Genomic DNA, 24,627 nt, shown 5'->3' with positions numbered 1-24,627 from the left:
TGATGTTAATACACAATGTTCCAAGCATTCTATTTGCTTTCATGCAGAGAAAGAATAAAGGAAATTCACAGAAATAATATTTACCAACAGAATACAAAATACCAAAACATAGTTGATAAGTATGCATTAAAATGAACAATTCCTTTGATGTATTTCCTATCAAATTCATATTCCCACAATATGATTTAAAATGCTGTGAATGCAATAACTTGATACGTATGTTATATTCTTTCATTTGTTCTAAGCTTCATATGATCAAAATAGTTTTTAATAGTTAAATGATAAACTAGCAAAAACTGAAGATAACTACTTTTTATCTTCCAATTTGATGGAAAAAATATGAAATTTAAGCCAATAATCATATGTTTTATCAATCATTAATAATAAATAATTCTCTAGCAATGTTGAGCAATGTAAAATAAAAGACATAATAGCTTTTATATTTCTATAATAATAAACGCAAAATTCTGTCTGTTCGTCTGAGACCTCTGTATCTCAGTCTACAAGTGCAAGATAATGACATTTGCTTCATTAATTTTATGTCAAGATAAGAACTTTGGGATAAACTGGCCAACAGTTGGAATTCAACTTGGGACTGGACCAATAAAATGATTGCATAACAGAATTAATTCTCATCCATCCTTAACCTCTGATCAAACACCACCGAGGCATATAATCATTATAGACATAAGTAAGGTGGCTGAAAACCTTCCCCTCTCATTCAGACCCCCTACTACAAAATATAAGGATTAGGTATGGACATGATTCTAACAGGGCCAATGTTTCATATGTAAAGAACGCGATGCGAAACATCCACTTATAAGTTGGCAATTAGTAAAAATTTACAATAGTTTAAAGCGGCTGAAGACTTTTGCTTAATACTGTACCAGTCAAGTACTTGGGTTGGTGTAATCAGCTTGCCCCTTCCCCACAAGACTGCTAGCCTTGTGCCAAAACCTGAAACAATTATTAGCAACAATATGGACTTGGGAAACTGCAGTACAGGCAACCCATTCAAGAAAGCAGTAACTCTGAATAATATCTGATACAGAGAATAAGGGGACAGTTTAGTCCTGCTACAAACAACCATTCTAGTGGTGATGGTGGTCGTGGGAGGGGTGACATAAGGATAAAATACACTTGGTTTGTGATCAGATGCACTAAGACCTGTCCAACCCACATCAATACCAAAACACAGACGTATAATGACAATGATGATAGTCGTCATTCACAATGAATAAATAGTATATTGTGGAGGAGCTACTCTGTCTTGACACAACTCCCACCACTCCCTTGCAGTGATTTGCTTCACTTTTGTCTTCTATATTAGTCCATTTCCTTTAGTCTTATTACAATATAAATAGTTTTTTCTAAGTAGCAATTTCCATGTGTTTCAAGTATATACAACTCTGTTTGGCTGGTTGGTTGGTATCTGACATAATGATTAAATTCTTGTTTTAAGGAATAGGCTATATTATTATTAGTACTAATAGGAAACATAAAATATTTAAAATGAGATAGGTAAGTAAGTAGTAAAGTGCTATAAAAAACATTTTTTTTTATTAATCACTGAAAAGTGCTCTTTAACTTGAAATCGAAGAGGCTCTTAATGAAGACAGATTAAACTTATTCAGGTACATCTTTTTAATTGTTAACTAGGGACCACTAGAAACTATAATAATATCTGTGCAACTAATGTATTTATTATAATTGCATAATATCAACTACACTCACTGCTTTCAACATAATAGTAACAATAGTGCAATCAAGTAAAAAAGCTAACATTCTGGTGCAAAAAGTTAATATAATTTTACAGAAGATGACATTTAATCAAATAAATGATAGTTTATATATAAACGTGTGTGGTTGTATAAAACAGACTGGGTTAAACTATGCAGACTACTATGGACATATGACAATTAAAAAAATGCATATTTATCGGTAAATATATATATATACATAAATAAATAACAATAACACTGTTAATCTTTAATTAGTTGCAGGCAAAGGCAGTTGGTATGGTATAAGCTTACTGATATCTTACCATCCACACACTGGGGATTACTAAGGTTATTTTGAGACAATGATCGATCACTGCTCGTCTCCTCACATTGTGGTGAGGGAGCAGAAGTGGAAAATCTACGAATTAAGGAATTTAGCCATGTTTTGGCAGGAGTGTCTTTCTTTATTTCTTGTTCTTTTATAAGAGAGCGCTGATGCTGTCTTCGCTCCTGCCGTTTTTGCTGCGCATTGAGATCTGCATATCAAACAGTAGGCAAGTAGAGTTAGCAGTAAAAGCACACACAAACGCAAACAGTAAACAATTCAGATAGTTAGCTGAGAGTTGTGTTATTCAAATTTATACACATACATACACACACATTAAAAAAAAGGCATGAAAAAAAAAAGCAAATGAAAATAACCTCCCAACCAAACTCCATTTCCAAGAAGTCAATTCTAAAATAATATGAAGAAAATATCGTTGACATTTACTGACCTTTTTGCAAAATAAATGTAATCTGTGACCACAAAGCTTTTAATTTAGATTAACCCCTTTAATACCTATTTCTTTATTACCCACAAGGGGCTAAACATAGAGGGGACAAATAAGGACAGACATAGGTATTAAGTCGATTACTTCGACCCCAGTGCGTAACTGGTACTTAATTTATCAACCCCGAAAGGATGAAAGGTAAAGTAGACCTCGGCGGAATTTGAACTCACAACGTAATGGCAGACAAAATACCACTAAGCATTTCGCCCGACATGCTAACGTTTCTGCCAGCTCGCCGCCTTAATACCCCTTTAATACCAGTCCACCCATGACTACCTCTGATTCTATGACACAACCTCCCTGTTTAAAGTGATCTAAATTATAAAACATTCCATCAAAATTTGGTGATAATTTATGCTCCAAACATCAGCTCAATAATGACAGTTATTTATTGAGTTCTTTATTATTTTCAATATTAATTTAAATAAAGGCAGAATATTTTGACAAGAATATGGTAACTAAACAGTTAAGTTATTGGTACAAGGTTTAAAATCAAGAGTTTATAAATTACTTATTTTGCCCTTGATCCTCAGTTGGACCAATAATATTTTCCCTTTAGGAACTAAAGATCACATTACTTCTGAGATAGCATTATTCACTGACATAAGAAGAAAAGCAAATCCAAGCCTTTGCATACTCCCCACTATATATATATATATATATATATATATATATAACCCATAGCCTTGTTAATAATTGTTTATTAGAATCAGCTTCATAATGTTTTTATTTTATAAAGCTCATAATTATAATACATAAGATAGATCAGACATTTAAAAGATCACAGCATAACTATTTTTTAATAATATGAAATACTATTCCCAATATTAGTAGAGCTATTAACATAATATTTTCATAACATTATGCTAATAGCTCAGATATTTTAAAGATTGCTACTAAAATAACAATGAGCCACTATAGAAGAATATGCACATAACTGCCAGTTTACAGAAATGTTATGTGTTCTAAACAGAGGAAATTGAAAGGAAATTAGATGATAGATGACGATTGTGATGGTTAGCTCCTAGGTCAGACCTAATAAAGCATATCTTTAGACAGAGTCCATCCTTTTCTTGCTGTGATTTGAAAGTGATTTGGTTGCTATTTTTAGCAAGTCATGTAATGACAGAGAGGTTTAAGTACTTACAAGTGTGCAATTATTATTGCATATAAATACATGCAAAGATATGCAATATTAATTGTATATCTTTGAACCCTGAAACTAATATACCTTGTACTTATGGCCAAAAATACTCATGTAGAATTAAGATGACATAACAAAGTCATTCAATAGGTTTACTTTCCAAAAGTGTATGTATAGAAATTCTCACTTACGTAACATACTACTGAAATATATACTATTCTGACTTCTCAGTTTCTCAGATTATATTTCTAATCAGTTTTAATTATTCACACATTTTTTTTTTTAGTCACAAGTAGTAATAGCACAAAAAAAGCAAAAATCAATCAAGACCAGTCATAGTCAACAACATAAATTAAAATGTTAATTTCACACTTAAAATTCAAAGACATATTTGACAGCAATCAAACATGTCTTTAAAATAGAGACACCAACAGGAACTGAAATTAAACCCTAAGACAAAGACACACTTTCGATGCTAACACAATAAACATATCAGTAAAAGCAATAACAAATATGTAAAGCTCAATGAAAAGAATCTGCTTCCGACACATGCGCTCCAATAGGTCATATATATTATTAAGAAAGATTTGATTAAAATTATTTCTGCTTAAAGTAAATTGGCTTAGTTTTGTTTATGGCGGCAGATTGCTAAACCCTCACATTTTTAGGTCTGATTAGAGTTAAATGTTGGATAACAGTGAATTTTCTATTACACAATAATTTATATGAATATCAATGTATTTAGTTAAGTAACTGTATGTCATTTTTTACAGTTAACCACAAAGGATTTGATATGAAAATTGAGTCATTAATATGGACGTATTTTCAAGTCAAATGCAGTCAATAATATGGACATGTTATCAAATCAAATTGGGATAACTCAGACTGTTAATCAGAACAGCAGACAGATTTCACTAAAATACCTGCTGTTCAGGTTGAGTAGTACCAGTCAGGTCTATTTGGATAGACTTATCAGCACAGAAGTTACTAGGTTCAAGTTCACATACAAGATGTGTTTCAAACTGGTCTGACATCACTGGCTAATGAATAATTGTGGGGCAAGCATGTCAAGTGGCATTCTGTTTTATATTGTGGATGCTATCCTAAAAGTTTATGACTGTGGCATTCTGTTTTATATTGTGGATGCTATCCTAAAAATTTATGACTGTAGTTTTAGTCTCATCTTTGAAGATGTAAAGAAAATTATTCAGCTGAACAAACTTTACAGATGTTCTTGTTGGTAAAACATCATAGAATTTGAAAATGGAACCAAACAACAAGAATCTGTGCAAAATTGCCTCACTGCAGATAGGAAAGAAGAATGTATCATGAACTCTTATTATACCAATCTGCCAGAGACAACCCATTTCTATGACACAAACTTCTTGTTTTAAAGAGATTTATATTAAGATCTTCTGTTAAAATTTCATATTTATAAAGGCAAAGTTATTTTACTAAATTCTTCATAATTTTAAAAATTAATTGAAAGAAACGCAGTGTATTTCAGATGAAACATGGTATCGAATTCAGAAAAGGAGAGCCAATAATTCTATATTGTTCATCCACTTTATACATCAAATAGTTGCTATGCTAACAAGAACAAATGAAGCCAGGAAATATCAATAGAAAAAGATATTTCTGTAGTAACAGGCCATATATTGTTTACCAATGAAAAATATTATAATTGAGGAAATTCCCACTCTCCTTTTGCATGTTACAGAATACTAGCAGATTAACTGATTAAGAGACGTTCTTAAACAAAATTCTGTCCTAATACTTATGAAGTTCCATAAAGTTGCATTCTTTTTGCAAGAAGCAAGATTCATAATACATTGTGTTAAAAGCAAATAAAAGAAAATGCAATATTACAAAGAGAGTATATATTAGTTCTTATTATTATTATAAGCTGAACACACGCATTTTTACTTATATAAATATACACTAACATATAAATATTAAAGAATTTGCATTCCATATTTGTTGTTTGTAAGTGAAGTAGTTAAGTATTGTAGATTAAAATTATAAACCAGCTCCTTGTTTTTTCCTTCTTTTTTTTTTTCTTTTCCCTTTTTGGTGAGGATTAAAATAATTCAGAAAAAATAATCAGCCAATTGGAAAAAGAATTGCCATTCTTTGACACAACAACACTTACATATTGATGCTTTCTGTTCAACTGACTGCCGTTTCTTCTGTTGGTTATTTATCATTTCTTTCTCCTTCTGTTTCTTGTTTCGGTACATAGAAACCAAGTCCTCATCAGGAGCGTCTTCAGGTACAATACGGATGTTTCTGTGTTGGAAGACAAAAGTGATAAATTAGTAAGAGGGAAAAAAAAAAATCAACATAATCTAAGGCAGTGCTCCAGCATGGTCACAGTCAAATGACTGAAACAAGCCAAAGAAAGTAAAAGAATAACTTTAATTCTTTTAAATCAATAAAGTTGATCAATCAATTCATAGTGTATACAGTTTTTATCTTATCTTAAAATTTAAGAACAGATTAATTGAAATTATAGGTAAAAATGATGGAAAAATCTGATGAGAAATATCTACATTTTTCATGTCGCCTTGCATGTTGCATGGTAACCTGACTACTATAGCCTCGGGCTGACCAAAGCCTTGTGAGTGGATTTGGTAGACGGAAACTGAAAGAAGCCCATCGTATATATATATATATATTATATATATATATATAATATATATATATATATATATATATATGTATGTGTGTGTGTATATGTTTGTGTGTCTGTGTTTGTCTCCCCCAACATCGCTTGACAACCGATGCTGGTGTGTTTACCATAACTTAGCGCTTCGGCAAAAAGTGACCGATACAATAAGTACTAGGCTTACGAAGAATAAGTCCTGGGGTCGATTTGCTCAACTAAAGGCGGTGCTCCAGCATGGCCGCAGTCTAATGACTGAAACAAGTAAAAGAGTAAAAAGAGTAAAGAGAGTGCTGGTATCATGATAAAAAGCATCCAGTGCACTCTGTAAAATGGTTAGCATTGTGTAGGACATCTAATCACAGAAACCATGCCAAAGCAGACAATGGAGGTTGACACAGAGCTTTAACTTATTGGATCCTGTTGAACCATTTAACCCAAGCCAGCACAGAAGACAGAAGTTAAATCATGATGATCACAACAATAGATATATCATTGCTTTGAAATGGACACCTGATTCATAGATGATTGGTTCAAATCTGATCTTTTCTTGCAAGAATCAAATTTGCTTGATAATAAAATGGTTCTATTATAGCTAAACCCCAGAGAATTTATTGGTCATGGTAAGGAATCTTAGCAAGATAATCTCATTGTATGAAGCCGGGTATTCTTGAGAAATTCTTCATCAGGCATTTACTACTGCTATATATAATCAGTAATGGAAAGGGGCCTAATGGATAGGGTGTTGCATTCATGATTGTGAGGCCTGGCAATGTGTTGTGTTCTTCATCTCGAGTTGCTCTGCAATCACTTTCCCATCTGACATGTGGCACACCATGCATGCGTAAAGGTGACACTGATTGGATGAAGGGAGTGGCCTAATGTGCAGCACAAACATTTAATAACTACAAACAAATCATCTCTGCACTTTGTTCAGCAAGAAATTGCAGAACCATCTTTCCCTCAGACTTGAGAGACTGACACTCCATCGGTTATGACAACGAGGGTTCCAGCTGATCTAATCAATGGAACAGCTTGCTCATGAAATTAACATGCAAATGGTTGAGCACTCCACTGACAAGTGTACCCTTAGCGTAGTTCCCAGGAAGATTCAGCGTGACACAGGGTGTGATAAGGCTGGCCCTTTGAAGTACAGGTACTACTCATTTTTGCCAGCTGAGTGGACTGGAGCAATGTGAAATAAAGTGTCTTGCTCAAGGGCACAACACATCACCAGGCATTGAACCCATAACCTTATGATTGTTAGCTGAATACCCCAATCAGTAAGTCGTACACCTTCACTACCCGAGAGAGTACCATTATACAATCAGCAGTAAATTTCTTTTATGCTTCAATAAAAGCCATAAACAAATTGGTTGTATCTAATATTGAGTAATAAACATTATTGTTTTAGTTCTGTGCCAGATTCAATTTAATCATACTTTAAAAAATTGAAGAAAACATTACATCTACAGAGCAGTCTTCAGAACAGAGTATATTTCATTTGTACTCCTTATATATGTGTAGTTGAAACAAAATTTGAAATACTTACTGCATCTCTTTCATTTTCTTTTCCTTATACTCTTCAGCACCTTTCATTTTACTCAAAGCAGACTCAGGTGGGGCAAACCTTGGGCTCTTATATTTTGCATATCTGCGGCTCTTTCGTTCTTCTTCACATGGAACTCTTGGCACAAGTCTAAACATTCATATTGAAAAAAAAAAAAGCAATATAAAATTAATTCAGCAAAGACAACTTAATCTATAAGAAAAAGAAATTAAATAATTTTAAAGATGTGTGACAGCATGGTTGTAACCTGATGGCTAGAACCAGTAAAAGAATGAATATAAATTCTCGTTCGAAAGAAATGAAGTTATTCTAGTTACTTCACAAAGTTAACATTAAATGTTTAATCAATAACAAAAATCTTTTATTCTGAACCTCCAAAACTGATTAATCCTAAGAATTTATTTTTCAATTCAGAAAGGTACGTTATTAATTATTCATTACTGATGGTTTAAAACTGAAGAATAAATGAAACCAACACAAAGTAAATGAATATATAGAAATTCCTGCTGGTATGGCTGTGTGGTGAAGAAGTTCGTTTCTCAATCACATGGTTTTAGGTTCAGTTTCACTGCATGGCATCTTGGGCTAATGTCTCCACCTATAACTCTGGGCTAGCCAAAGCATTGTCAGTGGATTTGGTAGACAGAAACTAAAAGAAGCCTGTTGTACATATGTATATATATATATGTATATATATATATATATATGTATATATATGTACATATGTATATATATATGTATATATATATGTGTATATGAATATGTGTATTTGAGTCTATTTGTCTTGACATCACATAATAGTTGTAAACAAGAGTCCATTGTGTTTAGTATTTTATGGAAGCATGTCCCACAAAGGGGAAATATTGTCTTGCTTGGAAACAGGAAAGGTATTCTTCCATATAAAATCTGCCTCAACAAATCCAGTCTGGTCCAAGCAAGCACGGGAAATTGGATGTCAAAACGATAATGATAGTAATGATGATGATGCATGCATTTGTTAAAATATTTAAAATTACTCTTAATTTAGTCATGATTTTATAAAAGCTTATGAAGTGTTTAAAAAAAATAAAAAAATGCACTAGTCACTTCACTTACCGAAGGCTTCCCATTTGACTGATTTCAAAACCATCATTGCCATCTTCATGTCGTAAAGCAATCTGTGAAAGTTAAGTTCAATGAAATAAAGCATAAATAAAAACTATCACTATAAATACAATATATATATATATATATATATATATATATATATAAACACGTATGTGTGTTTGGTTTTAATTTCCAGTTATATGTAACATGAAACAATTATTTAGTTATAAAACAATTTATGAGATTGTTGTTCAAAGCTTTCTCCATTGATTGGGTCCAATTCATCAAATAACATAGCCCAGGTAGTAAGCAGTCAGTGAATGAAGTCTACATTCCTGGGTTCAATACTAAGACAATGTAGCTAAATTTTATCTATTTCATCATCAAAGGCAAACATAGTCACTTAATCTGCTAAAAATAGCAGCAAATTCTGCCTCACATTATACACTATCTTCCTTAGAAAACAAGAAAGGACACATCTGATAATGTCATAAACACAATATTTTTGAAAAATCAACTCTAATTAGAATGTTTTATCAATTTTCAAGGTGAAAGCTTTCAATCCTACAACTTACATCATAATTTTGAAATTGCTTCATCAGTTCTTCATCAGTTCCCTTCTTTCTCATGTGCTTCTTCGTGATACGTTCCATACCAAGTTCTTCCAGAGCATCACTGACATCATAGAATGTATCTTGATCAGGAATGGCATATAACACCTACAAAGAAGCAAACAAAACAGTTTTGTAGATAAGTGTGTAGATGTGTGTATGTAATGTTTGGCATCAAGAAGGGCATCCAGGCACAGAATATTGCCCAACTCATGCCAGTGTGAAACAAGAGGAAATGAAATGGATGAAAATGATTAACCTTCATTCGTGGAGAGGAAAATTTTTTAAATAACACTGTGTAACATAATTTTTGTCCTTGGGTAGCAATTGTTATTTCCTATTTGCTTACCCTTAGAAAGTATGCTTTTGTTACAGTTATTCAAATCCCAAAGAATCCCTCTCAACACATGACTTTGATGCTCCCCCACTACTTCTGCTCATGATCAGAGATGCATATATCATCAGCCACTAAGGGACATGCTCAACAGGTTATGGTCAAATAACTGACAAGCAAATCTGTGGTATTGAGCAGAATATTTGCTATAATGATATTTCTGCTTCAGCAACACAGCACTGAGTCTGTCTGAGATGTAATGGAAAATAAGTCAGCTTCATTGATGCCCAAGTCACAAAAGTAAAGTTTGAAAGGAATAGTAGTCATTTCCTTTGATTTCTAGACAGAAGCAAATAGGAAATAATTCTTACTGACCAAAGACAAAATAAATTAAATAAATAGATAGATAAAAATTACGTTACATAGTGTAATATTTACATCTACATTACATTTTGATCAGTTTGACCTCTGATCCTCATCAGGTATGTTATTTCTGGAGGTGTACAAAGTACTAAGAAATATGTCAATGGTCTTATAAAAATATCATTACTTAGTTTATAGGCATAAAGATTCTTAGTTCTTCAAGTTCAACCCAGTACCATGTACATATCTGAGAATAAAACACCTAATGATGATCATAGATACATTAAAGACAGAGCAGACATATATAAAAGAGTAGATGTTAGCTCCTAAAATTATGATTACAATTATATTGTTCCACCCATGCCTGCATGGAAGGCAGATGTTAAATGATGATGATGATGATGATGATTACAGTTGTTACATTTTAAATTAACATTTTACTGATGATAACAGAAATTGAAAAAGAAGTTGTCATTTATATAATAGTTTACATATATAAATACTAAATATAGAAATTATGTAGGAATCAATTAATTACAGATTTTTGGTTTTGTAAGTTTTTTTCTTTTGTTTCCATTTATAACAAGGTTTTCTCTTGAGCAAACTATGAAATGTGATAGCTATTAGTAACTCTCAAACTGAGCAACATAAATCAAAAGTCTGGTTCACATACCTTATTAATAAGGGTCATAGCATAATTTAAAAGCTCAGAATCTGACCCGCCTTTTTCATCCAGAATATTCATGACGTTTGTCCATGGTTTCGCCCCTAAACATAGAGAAGAGTAAGACATAAATAAAATATAAACATCTATGATAGCAATAATTATTTCCAAGGTAGCTATTACAGAATAGAAGTTTTTAGACGTTTATAAATGAACTTTAATGAACAATATTATTAAAAAAGATATCAATACTTAATATTCAAAGAGGCTTTTGTTTTTTTGTATATTAAATAATATTAAAAATTTATTTAGAAACTAACATAAATTATATCTAATATCTTTTCTATTTTGATAGATCATTCACAGCATGAAAATTTTCAACCTTTTTGTGTGGACATCAGTCTTATAAAGAAAAGAAGATATACAGGCACAAGACCTCAAGTTTGGGTGGAAGGGGAAAAGTCAATTACATTGACCCCAGTGTTCAAGTGGTACTCATTTCATCGACCCCAAAAGGATAAAAGGCAAAGTCGACCTCAGCAGAATTTGAACTCAGAACGTGACGAGAGACAAAATGTTGCTAAGCAATTTTCCCAGTGTGTTAATGTCTCAGTCAGCTCACTACCTTAATAACCCTTTCTGTTATAGGCACAAGGCCTGAAAAATTTGTGGGAGGTGTACATTCAATTACATTGACCCTAGTGCTCAACTTGTACTTATTTCATTAATCCTGAAAGGATGAAAAGCAAAGTTGACTTCAGCAAAATTTGAACTCAGAACATTGATGAAATGCTGCTAAGTAATTTGCCAGGTGTGCTAATGATTCGGCCAGATCCCCACCTTAATAATAATGATAATAATAATAAATAAATAAATAAATAATAATAATAATCCTTTCTACTACAAGCACAAGATCTGAAATTTTGGGGGAGGGGACCAGTTGATTACATTGAACCCAGCACTCAATTGGTATTTAATTTATCGAGCCCGAAAGGATGAAAGACAAAGTTGATCGGTGGAATTTGAACTCAGAATGTCAAGACAGATGAAATAGCACTAAGCATTTCATCCAGCATGCTAATGATTCCAGCTTGCTGCCTTAACAACAACAACAACAATAATAATCCTTTCTACTATAAGCACAAGGCCTGAAATTTTGGGGGAGGGTACCAGTCAATTATATCAACCCCAGTGTGTAACTGGTACTTAGTTTACTGACTCTGAAAGGATGAAAGGTAAAGCCCAATCCTGGTGGCATTTGAATTCAGAATGTGAAGACATGAAATACAGCTAAGCATTTTGCCAAGCATGCTAATGTTTCTGCCAGCTTGCCACCTTAATAATGATAATAATAATAATAATAATAATAATAATAATGATAATAATAATAAAAAAAAAGTAATAATAATAATAATAATAATAATAATAATAATAATAAAGGGATAGGGGACTTAAACAATTATTATATGTGTTAAACCTATATAAAATTTCTATTTGATTCACCATTTTACCACAGTCTGTGAATGTTTATAAAGCAATTTGCAATACAAACTGCTAATTACAATGTGAGTCAATTTGAATAATTATTTTTAAGTATAGCTTCTTTATTATGTAAGGAACATTGTAGAAACTTAGAATGTCTTGATAAACATAAACTAAAAATAAGAATAAATAAATAAAAAGAAATTAAATTTTAGTCTGTGACAGCAAATGGACAGCAGAAATAAAACTAAAAAACTTAAGGAAAAAATAAAGAAAACAAGTGGAGAAAAATGGTTTCACATTGTAAGATTCACAGATTTATGGAAAAATTGACTGATGTACATTTTTCCCACGCTGTATAATAAAAAGCCTCAAGTCAACAACCAAAGGCTGAAGGCCTTGACCTAATAGCCTTTATATTCAATAAAACTATATATATATATATATTTATTTATGCATATATATGTACACACATTCACACACACACAACATATCAAATTATTGAGTTCTTGGCATTAGTAAAAGTTAAAAGAATGGCTTTACAGTGACTATCACATCAAACATATTTTCAACTGTCCTGTCACCATATTTCTGTCAAAATACTACACTACCTTTGAATCAATTGATTTTGAAGATTAGAAAGAATTTGTCACTATTAAGCTGGTGTTTGGAACATAAATTAACATGAAATTTTGACAGAAAGTTTTGATTTAGAGCACTTTAAACCAGTAAATTTATAACACAGAATCAAGAGTGGTCTCAGGCAGATTGGTATCAAGAGGGTTGAATGTTTTAGTTACTGAAGAAGCAGTCTTAGTTACTTAGTTACTGAAGAAGAAGTTCTACAATTCCTCTAATGAAAGAGCTAAAACGAGTTCTTAAAACAGATGGCCAAGATTAATATCTCTATTAACAAATCACAATTCTTGTACATTTTTGTAATTTCATTTTGAATGTCACTTCTCACATTTATTATAAAGTTATTATATTACATTGTACGACTTACATTAATTACTTTTGATTTAGTCTTAATAGCTAACTATATAAATAAGTAATATTTATTTGTCATTAAAATCCACCTGCACAAATATATATGACAGTGTGTTAGTAAAGTCACAATCTTCATACATAAAAAATTCCAGGCCTATTGATGTTTACAGCTGATGTTAGTCACCTGCATGAAACCTTTAAGTGTGAGAAAATAATACACTTCTGGTACAAATGTACAGTGAGTACTTAGTGTTCTTGCACTAAAGTACAAACAGGCACTATTTATACATGTGTGGGTGTTGGTGCGTTGTCATGATGTGCATACGTACACAAGATTATAATAAAGTCTTTATGCAATTTAAAGTATAAGAAAAAACATTTTTATTCTTATAACTTTTGTTCCATATATAATAAGAATTCATCATCATCGTTTAACGTCCGCTTTCCATGCTAGCATGGGTTGGATGATTTGACTGAGGACTGGCGAACCAGATGGCTGCACCAGGCTCCAATCTGATCTGGCAGAGTTCCTACAGCTGGATACCCTCCCTTATGCCAACCACTCCGGAAGTGTAGTGGGTGCTTTTACATGCCACCGGCATGAGGGCCAGTTAAGAATTAATTTATGAATATCATTTAGAAGCATCTATTTTATAATTTATGACTCATTTTTATTGTTGTCAATAAAAAAAAACAACTTATATTCATTGCTTGACAGCCCTACTGGGGCACCTCCTTGAAAAATTTTAGTTGCATGAATTGATCCCAATACTTATTACATTTTTTGTAAAGTCTGGTAATTATTCTATTAATTCCTTTTGCCAAACTGCTGAGTTATGGGGATACACCAACACCAATTGTCAAATGGTGGTAGGGAACAAACACAAATCCACACACACATATGTGCGTACATATATATATATATATATATATATGTGCTTGTGCCACATAAAAAGCACTTAGTCCACTCTGCTGGGTGGTTGGTGTTAGGAAGGGCATCCAGCTGAAAAAAGCCAAGCCAAAACAGACACAGAAGTGTGGTGCAGGCTTGTGACTGGCTGGCTCTTATCAAACCATTCGATCCATGCCAGCATGGAAGGCAAACATTAAACAATGATGATATGTGTGCAATGTAGTTGAAAACGAACTATGATAGGAAAGAACATTACAAACAAACAACAGATAAATAAATACTGTAATCATCCCATGCAATTTGACTTATAATAATGATAATAATTATAAATTATTAATTAGCACTTGTTATCAGGTGAAAGTGATTTGACATCATATCAGCTAACAAATAGTAAACTCTAGTACTCTATCCTTTTTCTCTTTAAACTTTTTATCTTGACCAAATATTGGACAACTTGAAAAACAGCAACACAAATCCATTGTGAAGTGCTTTGCAAGCTAATAAACAATTCAAGGTAATCAGGTGTGTGTGTGTTCCACTGACGATAAAGAAAACTTCAAATATGTTCTCACTTGCCAATAAATAAAATAAATAAAAGTAATAAAACAAATGCTAAATTTCAAAAAAAAAAAAAAACTTACCACGTTGTCTGTCCACATTATTGATTGCTCGAAGGAGTAGCTGGGTGTTCAGCTCAGAGTATTCCACAAACACTAATAGTAGCTTCAGGGCAGTTTTCACTACAAGTCTATGCTGCAAAAACAGAGAACAAGTACACATGTTGTAAGCTGGAGCTTGACAAAGAAAACTGTCAGGGTCTTCTAGCACATTGGCTACCATAATTGCTGAATAGAAACTAAGACTGCTTCCCACAAATAATCTCCACAACTAATGTTTATATTATACTTATATATATTATATATATATATATATATATATATATATATATATATATATATATATTATATATATATATATATATAATATATATATATATTTATATCTATATATATGTATGTATGTGTATGTGTGTGTGTGTGTGTGTGTGTATGCACACACATGTACATATATATGAGTGCATGTGTATATATACTTTGAGTTAACTAATGCTGGAATGTCTGTAAAAAGGGGAAGCCGGTAAATAGCCGGAAAACACTTGACAAAAATCTCCTACTCAAATCGCCCCCATTCCAGCACCATAAGAAGATACATGGGAATTGAGAAGTGCTTTTGATCACTTACTATAAAAAGGATTTACGACTGTTACCAGGAAGAATGTGGTGACCGCAAAACTACCGGAGAATTGAGGAAATATTAAGAAAGTCCCATTCCAATTTTAGTTATTTCTTTTTTTTCTATAATAGTATATACATTATAAGATAAATAAATAAATAAATAAGTAGGCATCTTTCTGTAGAAGTCAATGACCAAACAACTCTGTGAAATATGTTTGTTCATGTCAGTGATGCTGGTAAAGTGACGGAGTTAGTAAAGTGTCAAGAAACTTTATTTTGTTAGGTTCCTTGAGGATTTGAGTTTAAAACTTTCTGGAGTCAATCTTGTTTTCCATCTTTCTGAGATCAGTAAAATATATCTCAGCCAATTACTGGGTCAACATAACTGACTAAACTACTTCACCCCTGTACCTATTATGAAATTATTAGCATCATCATAATTATCATTATTATGAAGGTGGCACGTAAAAAGCACCATCCGAATTGTGGCCGATGCCAGTGCCGCCTCGACTGGCTTCCCTGCCGGTGGCACGTAAAATGCACCAATCCGATCGTGGCCATTGCTAGCCTCACCTGGCATCTGTGCAGGTGGCACGTAAAAAGCACCCACTACACTCACGGAGTGGTTGGCATTAGGAAGGGCATCCAACTGTAGAAACACTGCCAGATCAGACTGGAGCCTGGTGCAGCCTTCTGGCTTCCCAGATCCCCGGTCGAACTGTCCAACCCATGCTAGCATGGAGAACGGACGTTAAACGATGATGATGATGATGATGAAGGTGGTGAGCTGGCAGTGTCATTAGTATGCCAGGTGGAAGCTTAGTGATATTTTGTCTGCCTGTAGGTCCCGAGTTCAAATTCTGTAAAGGTTTACTTTGCCTTTCATCCTTTTGGGATCGATAAATTAAGTATCTGTGAAACACTGGGATCACTGTAATTGACCAGGCCCCTGCCTCCAAATTTCAGGCCTTGTGCCTATAATAGAAAGGATTTCATTTTGGCAGATTCCTTAACATGGTGGACAAAATGCTTAGCAATATTCTTTCTAGCTTTATGTTCCGAGTTCAAATGTCACTGAGGTGGACTTTGCCTTTCATCCTTCAGGGTCAAATTGACTAGACCCCTCCTCCAAAATTTGAAGCCTTGTGCCTATAATAGCACGCTGGGTGAAATGATTAGCGGTATTTCACTTGTTGCTATGCCTTGAGTTCAAATTCCACAGAGGCCGAATTTACTATTCATCCTTTTGGGGTTGATAAATTAAGTACCAGTTGAGTCCTGGGGTTGATGTAATTAACTTACCCCCTCCTCCAAAATTTCAGGCCTTGTGCCTATAGTAGAAAGGATTATTATTATTATTATTATTATCTTTACAGCATAGACTTAATGTATCTCCTAGCTTAATGCCACCATCTAGTCCTTGAGTGACTTTTAGTGGAAACCATTGTCTTAAACATTCAGACCGGGTCATCAGTCTGATGACAACTTCCTTCATTCTTCCTTCAGTTTTGGAGGACTTAAAAAAGGTCATAGACTTTGTCATTTCTCCTCTCAGTAAGCAATTGAAAAAAGAAATTTGAATAGTAGCCAGAGTAAGGATATAGTAGAAAAATGTTTAGGGAACTGTTATTACTGTTAATGGCAGTGCTCCAGCATGGCGAGTTTTTTTTTAGACTGGAACAGATAAAAGAATACTTTTACTGATAATAAAAGGGTTCTCTCTCTGAATAAAGGGCAGATTGTAGGATGCTTTCTAATATAGCATGGTAGGAAATATGGGCATTGAATGCACAGGATAAGTGTAGGTGGGAATGATATTAAATAAGTGAGCATGTTCTGAGCGATGCATGAATGACAGAGTATGGAAGACAGCTGGACTGAGAGAAAATGAAGATAAGAGGAATCAACTGTTAGAATGCTGGAGAGAAGATTATAATGGTACAGAAAGGTATGTGATGCATAAATAGAATGACAGGTGGGTGAAGTGGCGAGAATTCCAAGTGGGAAGAGTGTGGAGAAGAGGAAAATATGGGAAGAAGTAGTGAAGGCTTATCTCAGGATACTGAACTTCAATGACGGAAATTACATAGGACCACAACAAGTGGCAAGACCTTGTAATGGAGAAAGCCTGCCTAACCCATGAAGAATGGAAAAACTAGTCACAAAATGCTGCTGATGATGACGAAAGCAAGAGCAGTGAGGCAGTGAGTAGGCAGAATTGTTAAAACAATGGACAAAATGCCTTTTAATATTTAGTTATAGCTCTTGATGTTCAGAAAGTAAATCCCATCAAGGAGCGACTTGGCATTTTTTCATCTTTCCAAAGCTGATAAAATAAAGTACCAGTGAAGTACAATGACCTCTGTTCCCCCTAAAAAAATATCTTCATTAGAAAATATTATTATAAGAAGGTAAAGGCAGAGTGCTGAATTAAATGATATATAGTAATTAGTTTTGTTCCTCTGACTTCCTTTAATGTAATTTTTTAAATCTTTTCCTCACAAATATCCCTCAATTTGCAAATATGAAAAATCCACATTATCATCACCATTATCCTCCTCATTGCAGCCATCCATTTCTTCAGATGTATATTTTTAGATACTTGCTTACATTGGTTACTCTGCTGATTATGTCATTGTAAAGATGTAACAGTAGTATTAATATTCTGTATACCAGCGTATGTAGCTGCGAATTTCATAACCACATGTGGAAAATGGAAAGAGGGGTAAAGAAAGAAGAGATGGAAACTGAGAGACAGACAGAATGAGAGAGAGGACAAACATGTAGACAGATTAACCAGGCACTTAAATGAGTATGAAGAAAGGTGTTGAGAAAGAAAAAAAAAAACAGGAAATTTACGTTAATCTAATAATTTTGTGTATTAATATAGTTAATATAATATCAGTGGTTGGTTGAGGCAGTTGACAACTCTCACTTGCAAATCTGTGCTGTCACATGCTTCACCACACACAAAACATAATAATAATAATAATAATAATAATAATAATAATAATCCTTTCTACTAGAAGCACAAGGCCTCAAATTTGGGGGAAGGGATTAAGTCGATTACATTGACGCCAGTGCGTAACTGCTTGTACTTATTTTATTGACCCCGAAAGGATGAAAGGCAAAGGATGAAAGTTGACCGCAATGGAATTTGAACTCAGAATGTAAAGTTGGAAGAAGTGCCGCTAAGCATTTTGCCCAGCATGCTAATGATATGTCAACTTATTGCCTTAATAATAATATCAATAAACCTTTCTACTATAGGCACAAGACCTGGAATTTGTGGGGAGGGGATAAGTCAATGATATCAACCCTAGTACTCAACTTGTCCTTATTTTAGTGACCCCCCACCAAAAGGGTGAAAGGCAAAGTTAAAACACTGCTAAGCATTTTGTCCAGTATGCTAATGATTCTCCTAGCTCACTGCCTTAATAATAATGATGATGGTCACTCCCATTGATTTTGACGTATGACTGTTTGAAGTAGGGGATTTAAAGAAAAGAAAAAATAAATAAACAACAACAATGGTTTCAAATTTTGGCAGATGGTCAGCTATTCCAAGGTAGTCGATTATATTGACCCTAGTGTTCAAAAATGGTACTTTATTTTACTGAACCTGCAAGGATGGAAGGCAAAGTTGGCAGTATTTGAACTCAGAATGTAATGAGTCAGAAGAAATATCCTTTATCCACAGCTAATATAACATGATTAACCCTACAACCCTTACTTTCAATAAAATTTCACCTCCATAGATTCTGAGTTAATATTTCTAAACAAACTATTCTTTTATTTGTTTCAGTCATTTGACTGTGGCCATGTTGGAGCACCGCCTTTAGTCAAGCAGATCAACCCCAGGACTTATTCTTCGTAAGCCTAGTACTTATTTTATCAGTCTCTTTTACTGAACTGCTAAGTTACAGGGATGTAAACACACTAGCATCAGTTGTCAAGTGATGGTGGGGTGATAAACAGACACACACACACATTTGTGTGTGTATATGATGGGATTTTTTCAGTTTCTGTTTACCAAATCCAGTCACAAGGTGCTACGCAGTGGGATTGAACCTGGAACCATGTGGTTGGGAAGCAAGCTTCTTACCATATAGCCACTCCTGTGTCTGCATCTATTTAATTTCCCTAACATTTCATTTTAATAATTGTAGTATTAGGAAATATTATATTATAGTAGTATTCCCTTGTAATAAATTTTAGAATCGCTTAAATAGTGGTGTTGGTTTAATGTTTAGTTCTGCAAATTGTTTAATTAAAATGTTTAATTAGCAAATAAAACCAAATATCATTTCTTTCTTTCCTTTGTTTTACAAAGACACAATGCTCTGTCTGTTCTAGGAATTGAACCCCTAACCTTATGATGAAAGCCCAACAAACAATCTAACCATTAGGCCAGACATTTTCAAAGACATAGCTAGTGGGCAGTTATATAAGTATCTTGTTCCTGGACACAGGTGAGGGTCAATAACGAAATTAGAATTGCTGGTTCTGTGAATGGTAAGCTGATACCCTTCCTATTGAATTTGTCATCTGTGAATCCTAAAAATATATAATAATATCATTTCCACATCAGCCAAACACCAGCTGGAACCATTTTACTTTTGTTCGGAAAGGTATCGACATTACAGCTACCCTGTTTTTCCTCCTTTTCTCATAAAAATATCTAGCTGCATGACTAACTAATAGTTATAGAAAGTCATAACAAAGAACATAGTCACAACAAAGAGAAGTATATTCATAAGCCAGAAACAGCTTTAAATAACATCTAAACTAGCACTGGAATAATAGTAATAATAATAATAATAATAATAAATAATAATAAGAAGAAGAATAAGAATAAGAAGAAGAAGAAGAAGAAGAAGAATGATAAAACTCCCACAAACTTCTATGTTTGCAAATGCATTTTAGATATTTTTCTTTAATTTAATTTAAATGTAAGAAAGGAACTTTCATAGATCTCGTACACAATCCTGTTCATATGGGAAAACAATTGTAGATAGGTTGCTGTTATTTGTAATATACATACACATACATAAATATATATGTATACATACATATATACATAAATACATATATATATACATACATATATATACAGACTTATATACATACATGCATATCTATATATATACATACATGTCTTCTTTATCATATATTTATCTAGAAATATACAAAGTATCTTTAAAAGTCAATAATAATTCAGTGTTTTGGGGGATTTATAGATAAGCAGGTATTCTATTTCAGATAATACAAAGAAAATAACCTAAAGAGTATATCTGAAAGTAAACTCATGTTATCCATTTTCACATCACAAAATAATACTTTAAAAGATATAAGCAGTATATCAGCAGGGTATATAATATACTTCAATAATTATCTCCTACTTAAGTTAACACTTAAATCTATCAATTATGACGGAACTACACATGTTTCAGTATTGGAAGATTACAATATATATACATACACACAAATGTATATATACATACACACACACACACACACACACACACACATATATATATATATATATGCAATCATTAGATTTACGATTATTCCAACATATCTTCAGGTTCGTTTTCAAAGTATTGTTTATCTAATTTTACATCCCTTTAAAAATAAGCGTTAAATTAAGCAATAAATTAAACATTAAAAATTAAAGATAAAAATTATACTTTGTAATATTAAGAATATTTGAAAAAGAACCTGAAGACGTGTTGGAATAATTATAAATCTGATGATTGCATATATATATATTTATTCATATATGTATACATTTGTGTGTATGTATATATATTGTAATCTTCCAATACTGAAATGTGTAGTTCCATCATAATTAATAAATTTAAGTGTTAACTTAAGTAGGAGAAAATTATTGAAGAATATTATATATATATATATGCATGTAAGTATGTATGCATGTATGTATGTATGCATGCATGCATGTATGTATATATATATATATGTATGTATATGCATATATATATATATATGTATGTATATGCATATATATATATACATATACATATATACTTGCATATATCCATACATATATACATATATGCATATATACATACATATATACATACATATATATATACATATATACATGCATATATACATGCATATATACATAAATATACATATATACATACATGCATATCATCATCATCATCATCATCATCATTTAACGTCCGCTTTCCATGCTAGCATGGGTTGGACGGTTCAACTGGGGTCTGGGGAGCCCGAAAGCTGCACCAGTCCAGTCAGATCTGGCAGTGTTTCTACAGCTGGATGCCCTTCCTAACGCCAACCACTCCGAGAGTGTAGTGGGTGATTTTATGTGCCACCGATACAGGTGCCAGACGAGGCTGGCAAACGGTCACGCTCGGATGGTGTTTTTTATGTGCCACCGACACAGGTGCCAGACGAGGCTGGCAGACGGCCACGCTCGGATGGTGTTTTTATGTGCCACCGACACAGGTGCTAGATGAGGCTGGCAAAACGGCCACGATCGGATGGTGCTTGTTACGTGCCCACAGCACGGAGGCCAGTCGATGCGGTACTGGCTACGGCCACGTTCGGATGGTTTTCTTGTGTGCCACGTGCCACCGGCACTGGTACCACAAAGATACAAATTCCATTGATGTTCATCTATTTTGATTTGTTTTGATTTTCACTTGCCTCAACAGGTCTTCACAAGTGTCACAAGAAGGAAGGTATGCACAGGTGGACTGACTACGTCCCAGGTAGGGGCCATGGGTTATGGCCTGACTAGTCTTGCCGGGTCTTCGGATGGTGTTTTTATGTGCCACCGACACAGGTGCTAGATGAGGCTGGCGAACGGCCACGATCGGATGGTGTTTGTCATGTGCCCACCGCACTGACTACAGCACTGATGGATTTCTTGTGTGCCACAGGCACTGGTACCACAAGATACAAATTCCATTGATGTTCATCTATTTTGTCTATTTTGATTTGATTTGATTTGATTTTCACTTGCCTCAACCGGTCTTCACAAGTGTCACAAGAAGGAAGGTATGCACAGGTGGACTGACTAGTCTTGCCGGGTCTTCGGAAGGTGTTTTTATGTGCCACCGACACAGGTGCCAGATGAGGCTGGCGAACGGCCATGATCGGATGGTGTTTGTTACGTGCCCACAGCACGGAGGCCGGTCGATGCGGAACTGGCTACGGCCACGTTCGGATGGTTCTCTTGTGTGCCACCGGCACTGGTACCACAAAGATACAGATTCCATTGATGTTCATCTATTTTGATTTGTTTTGATTTTGATTTACACTTGCCTCAACAGGTCTTCACAAGTGTCACAAGAAGGAAGGTATGCACAGGTGGACTGACTACGTCCCAGGTAGGGGCCATGGGTTATGGACTGACTAGTCTTGCCGGGTCTTCGGATGGTGTTTTTATGTGCCACCGACACAGGTGCTAGATGAGGCTGGCGAACGGCCACGATCGGATGGTGTTTGTCATGTGCCCACAGCACGGAGGCCAGTCGATGCGGTACTGGCTACGGCCACTTTCGGATGGTTTTCTCTTGTGTGCCACCGGCACTGGTACCACAAAGATACAAATTCCATTGATGTTCATCTATTTTGATTTGTTTTATAAATATACATATATACATACATGCATATATACATACATGCATATATACATAAATATACATATATACATACATGCATATATACATAAATATACATATATACATACATGCATATATACATAAATATACATACATATATACATAAATAAATATATATATAAATATATATATATACACACACACACACACACACATATACATGCATATATATACACATACATATAAATGAGTAATAGCAGAGGTACAGGTTTCAATCCATTATGGGCGTTTCTAATGACTCATTTAATTGATTAATGACAACATTAACACCCGTACCTCTACTGTTACTCATTTATATTTTATTCACCTGTCTCAGAATCTGTCCTCTGTAAATATTATGGACCATTTATTTAATATAATGTACTTGACTCAATAACACAAGAGCAGGTTTCTTCACTCAGCTGGGTCTAATTGTCTACATACACAGCAAGAATAGCATTCGGCCAGTACTTATGTACCAAGTTTGATATTTACATAATATTGTTGTATGCGTATATTATTCCAACCCAATGAGCTCTATTTAAGTACCTAATTCAACTGAATCCTACTTATATACATACACACACACACACACATATATATACATATATATATATAATATATATATATACACACACACACACACACATATACATGCATATATATACACATACATATAAATGAGTAATAGCAGAGGTACAGGTTTCAATCCATTATGGGCGTTTCTAATGACTCATTTAATTGATTAATGACAACATTAACACCCGTACCTCTACTGTTACTCATTTATATTTTATTCACCTGTCTCAGAATCTGTCCTCTGTAAATATTATGGACCATTTATTTAATATAATGTACTTGACTCAATAACACAAGAGCAGGTTTCTTCACTCAGCTGGGTCTAATTGTCTACATACACAGCAAGAATAGCATTCGGCCAGTACTTATGTACCAAGTTTGATATTTACATAATATTGTTGTATGCGTATATTATTCCAACCCAATGAGCTCTATTTAAGTACCTAATTCAACTGAATCCTACTTATATACATACACACACACACACATATATATACATATATATATATATATATATATATATATATATACACACACACTCATATATATATATATCATATGCACACATATACATACATGGACATTTCAAGACCATATGTTTATTACAAAGAAAGGGTTCATTTAGAGATGTGTTTACACAGAGGGTTTGTACAATGGCCCACATCCTACAATCGCAGTTGTCTCAGAAGATATTAAGTAAAGTATCATTTAAGTACTAGGCTGAATTATCTTCCTCTCTGTTCCTCACTCTCTTCTTCATATACTTTCTCTCTGTAAGA

General features: G+C 33.6%; 1 protein-coding gene across 9 annotated transcripts in view; it reads right to left on the bottom strand.

The window, feature by feature from the left end:
• The window catches only part of LOC115216655 (FH1/FH2 domain-containing protein 3), a 168,283-nt gene that overhangs the window by 39,079 nt on the left and 104,577 nt on the right, over positions 1–24,627 (bottom strand). For 8 of the 9 annotated variants that reach the window (XM_029786153.2, XM_029786149.2, XM_029786150.2 and 5 more), the window contains 7 exons: positions 15,018–15,129; positions 11,001–11,095; positions 9,595–9,738; positions 9,029–9,090; positions 7,916–8,062; positions 5,851–5,987; positions 2,045–2,257 (listed from right to left, as the gene is read on the bottom strand). In XM_029786153.2, the coding sequence (XP_029642013.1) occupies positions 2,045–2,257; positions 5,851–5,987; positions 7,916–8,062; positions 9,029–9,090; positions 9,595–9,738; positions 11,001–11,095; positions 15,018–15,129 (910 nt within the window). The remainder of the gene's footprint in view (positions 1–2,044; positions 2,258–5,850; positions 5,988–7,915; positions 8,063–9,028; positions 9,091–9,594; positions 9,739–11,000; positions 11,096–15,017; positions 15,130–24,627) is intronic. The other variant, XM_029786155.2, reaches the window with a different exon arrangement.

This window comes from Octopus sinensis, linkage group LG10 (genome assembly GCF_006345805.1).
Source record: "Octopus sinensis linkage group LG10, ASM634580v1, whole genome shotgun sequence".
Lineage (NCBI taxonomy): Eukaryota > Metazoa > Mollusca > Cephalopoda > Octopoda > Octopodidae > Octopus > Octopus sinensis.
The sequence above is the reverse complement of the archived record's forward strand: the minus strand, read 5'-3'. Positions and strand labels throughout refer to the sequence as shown.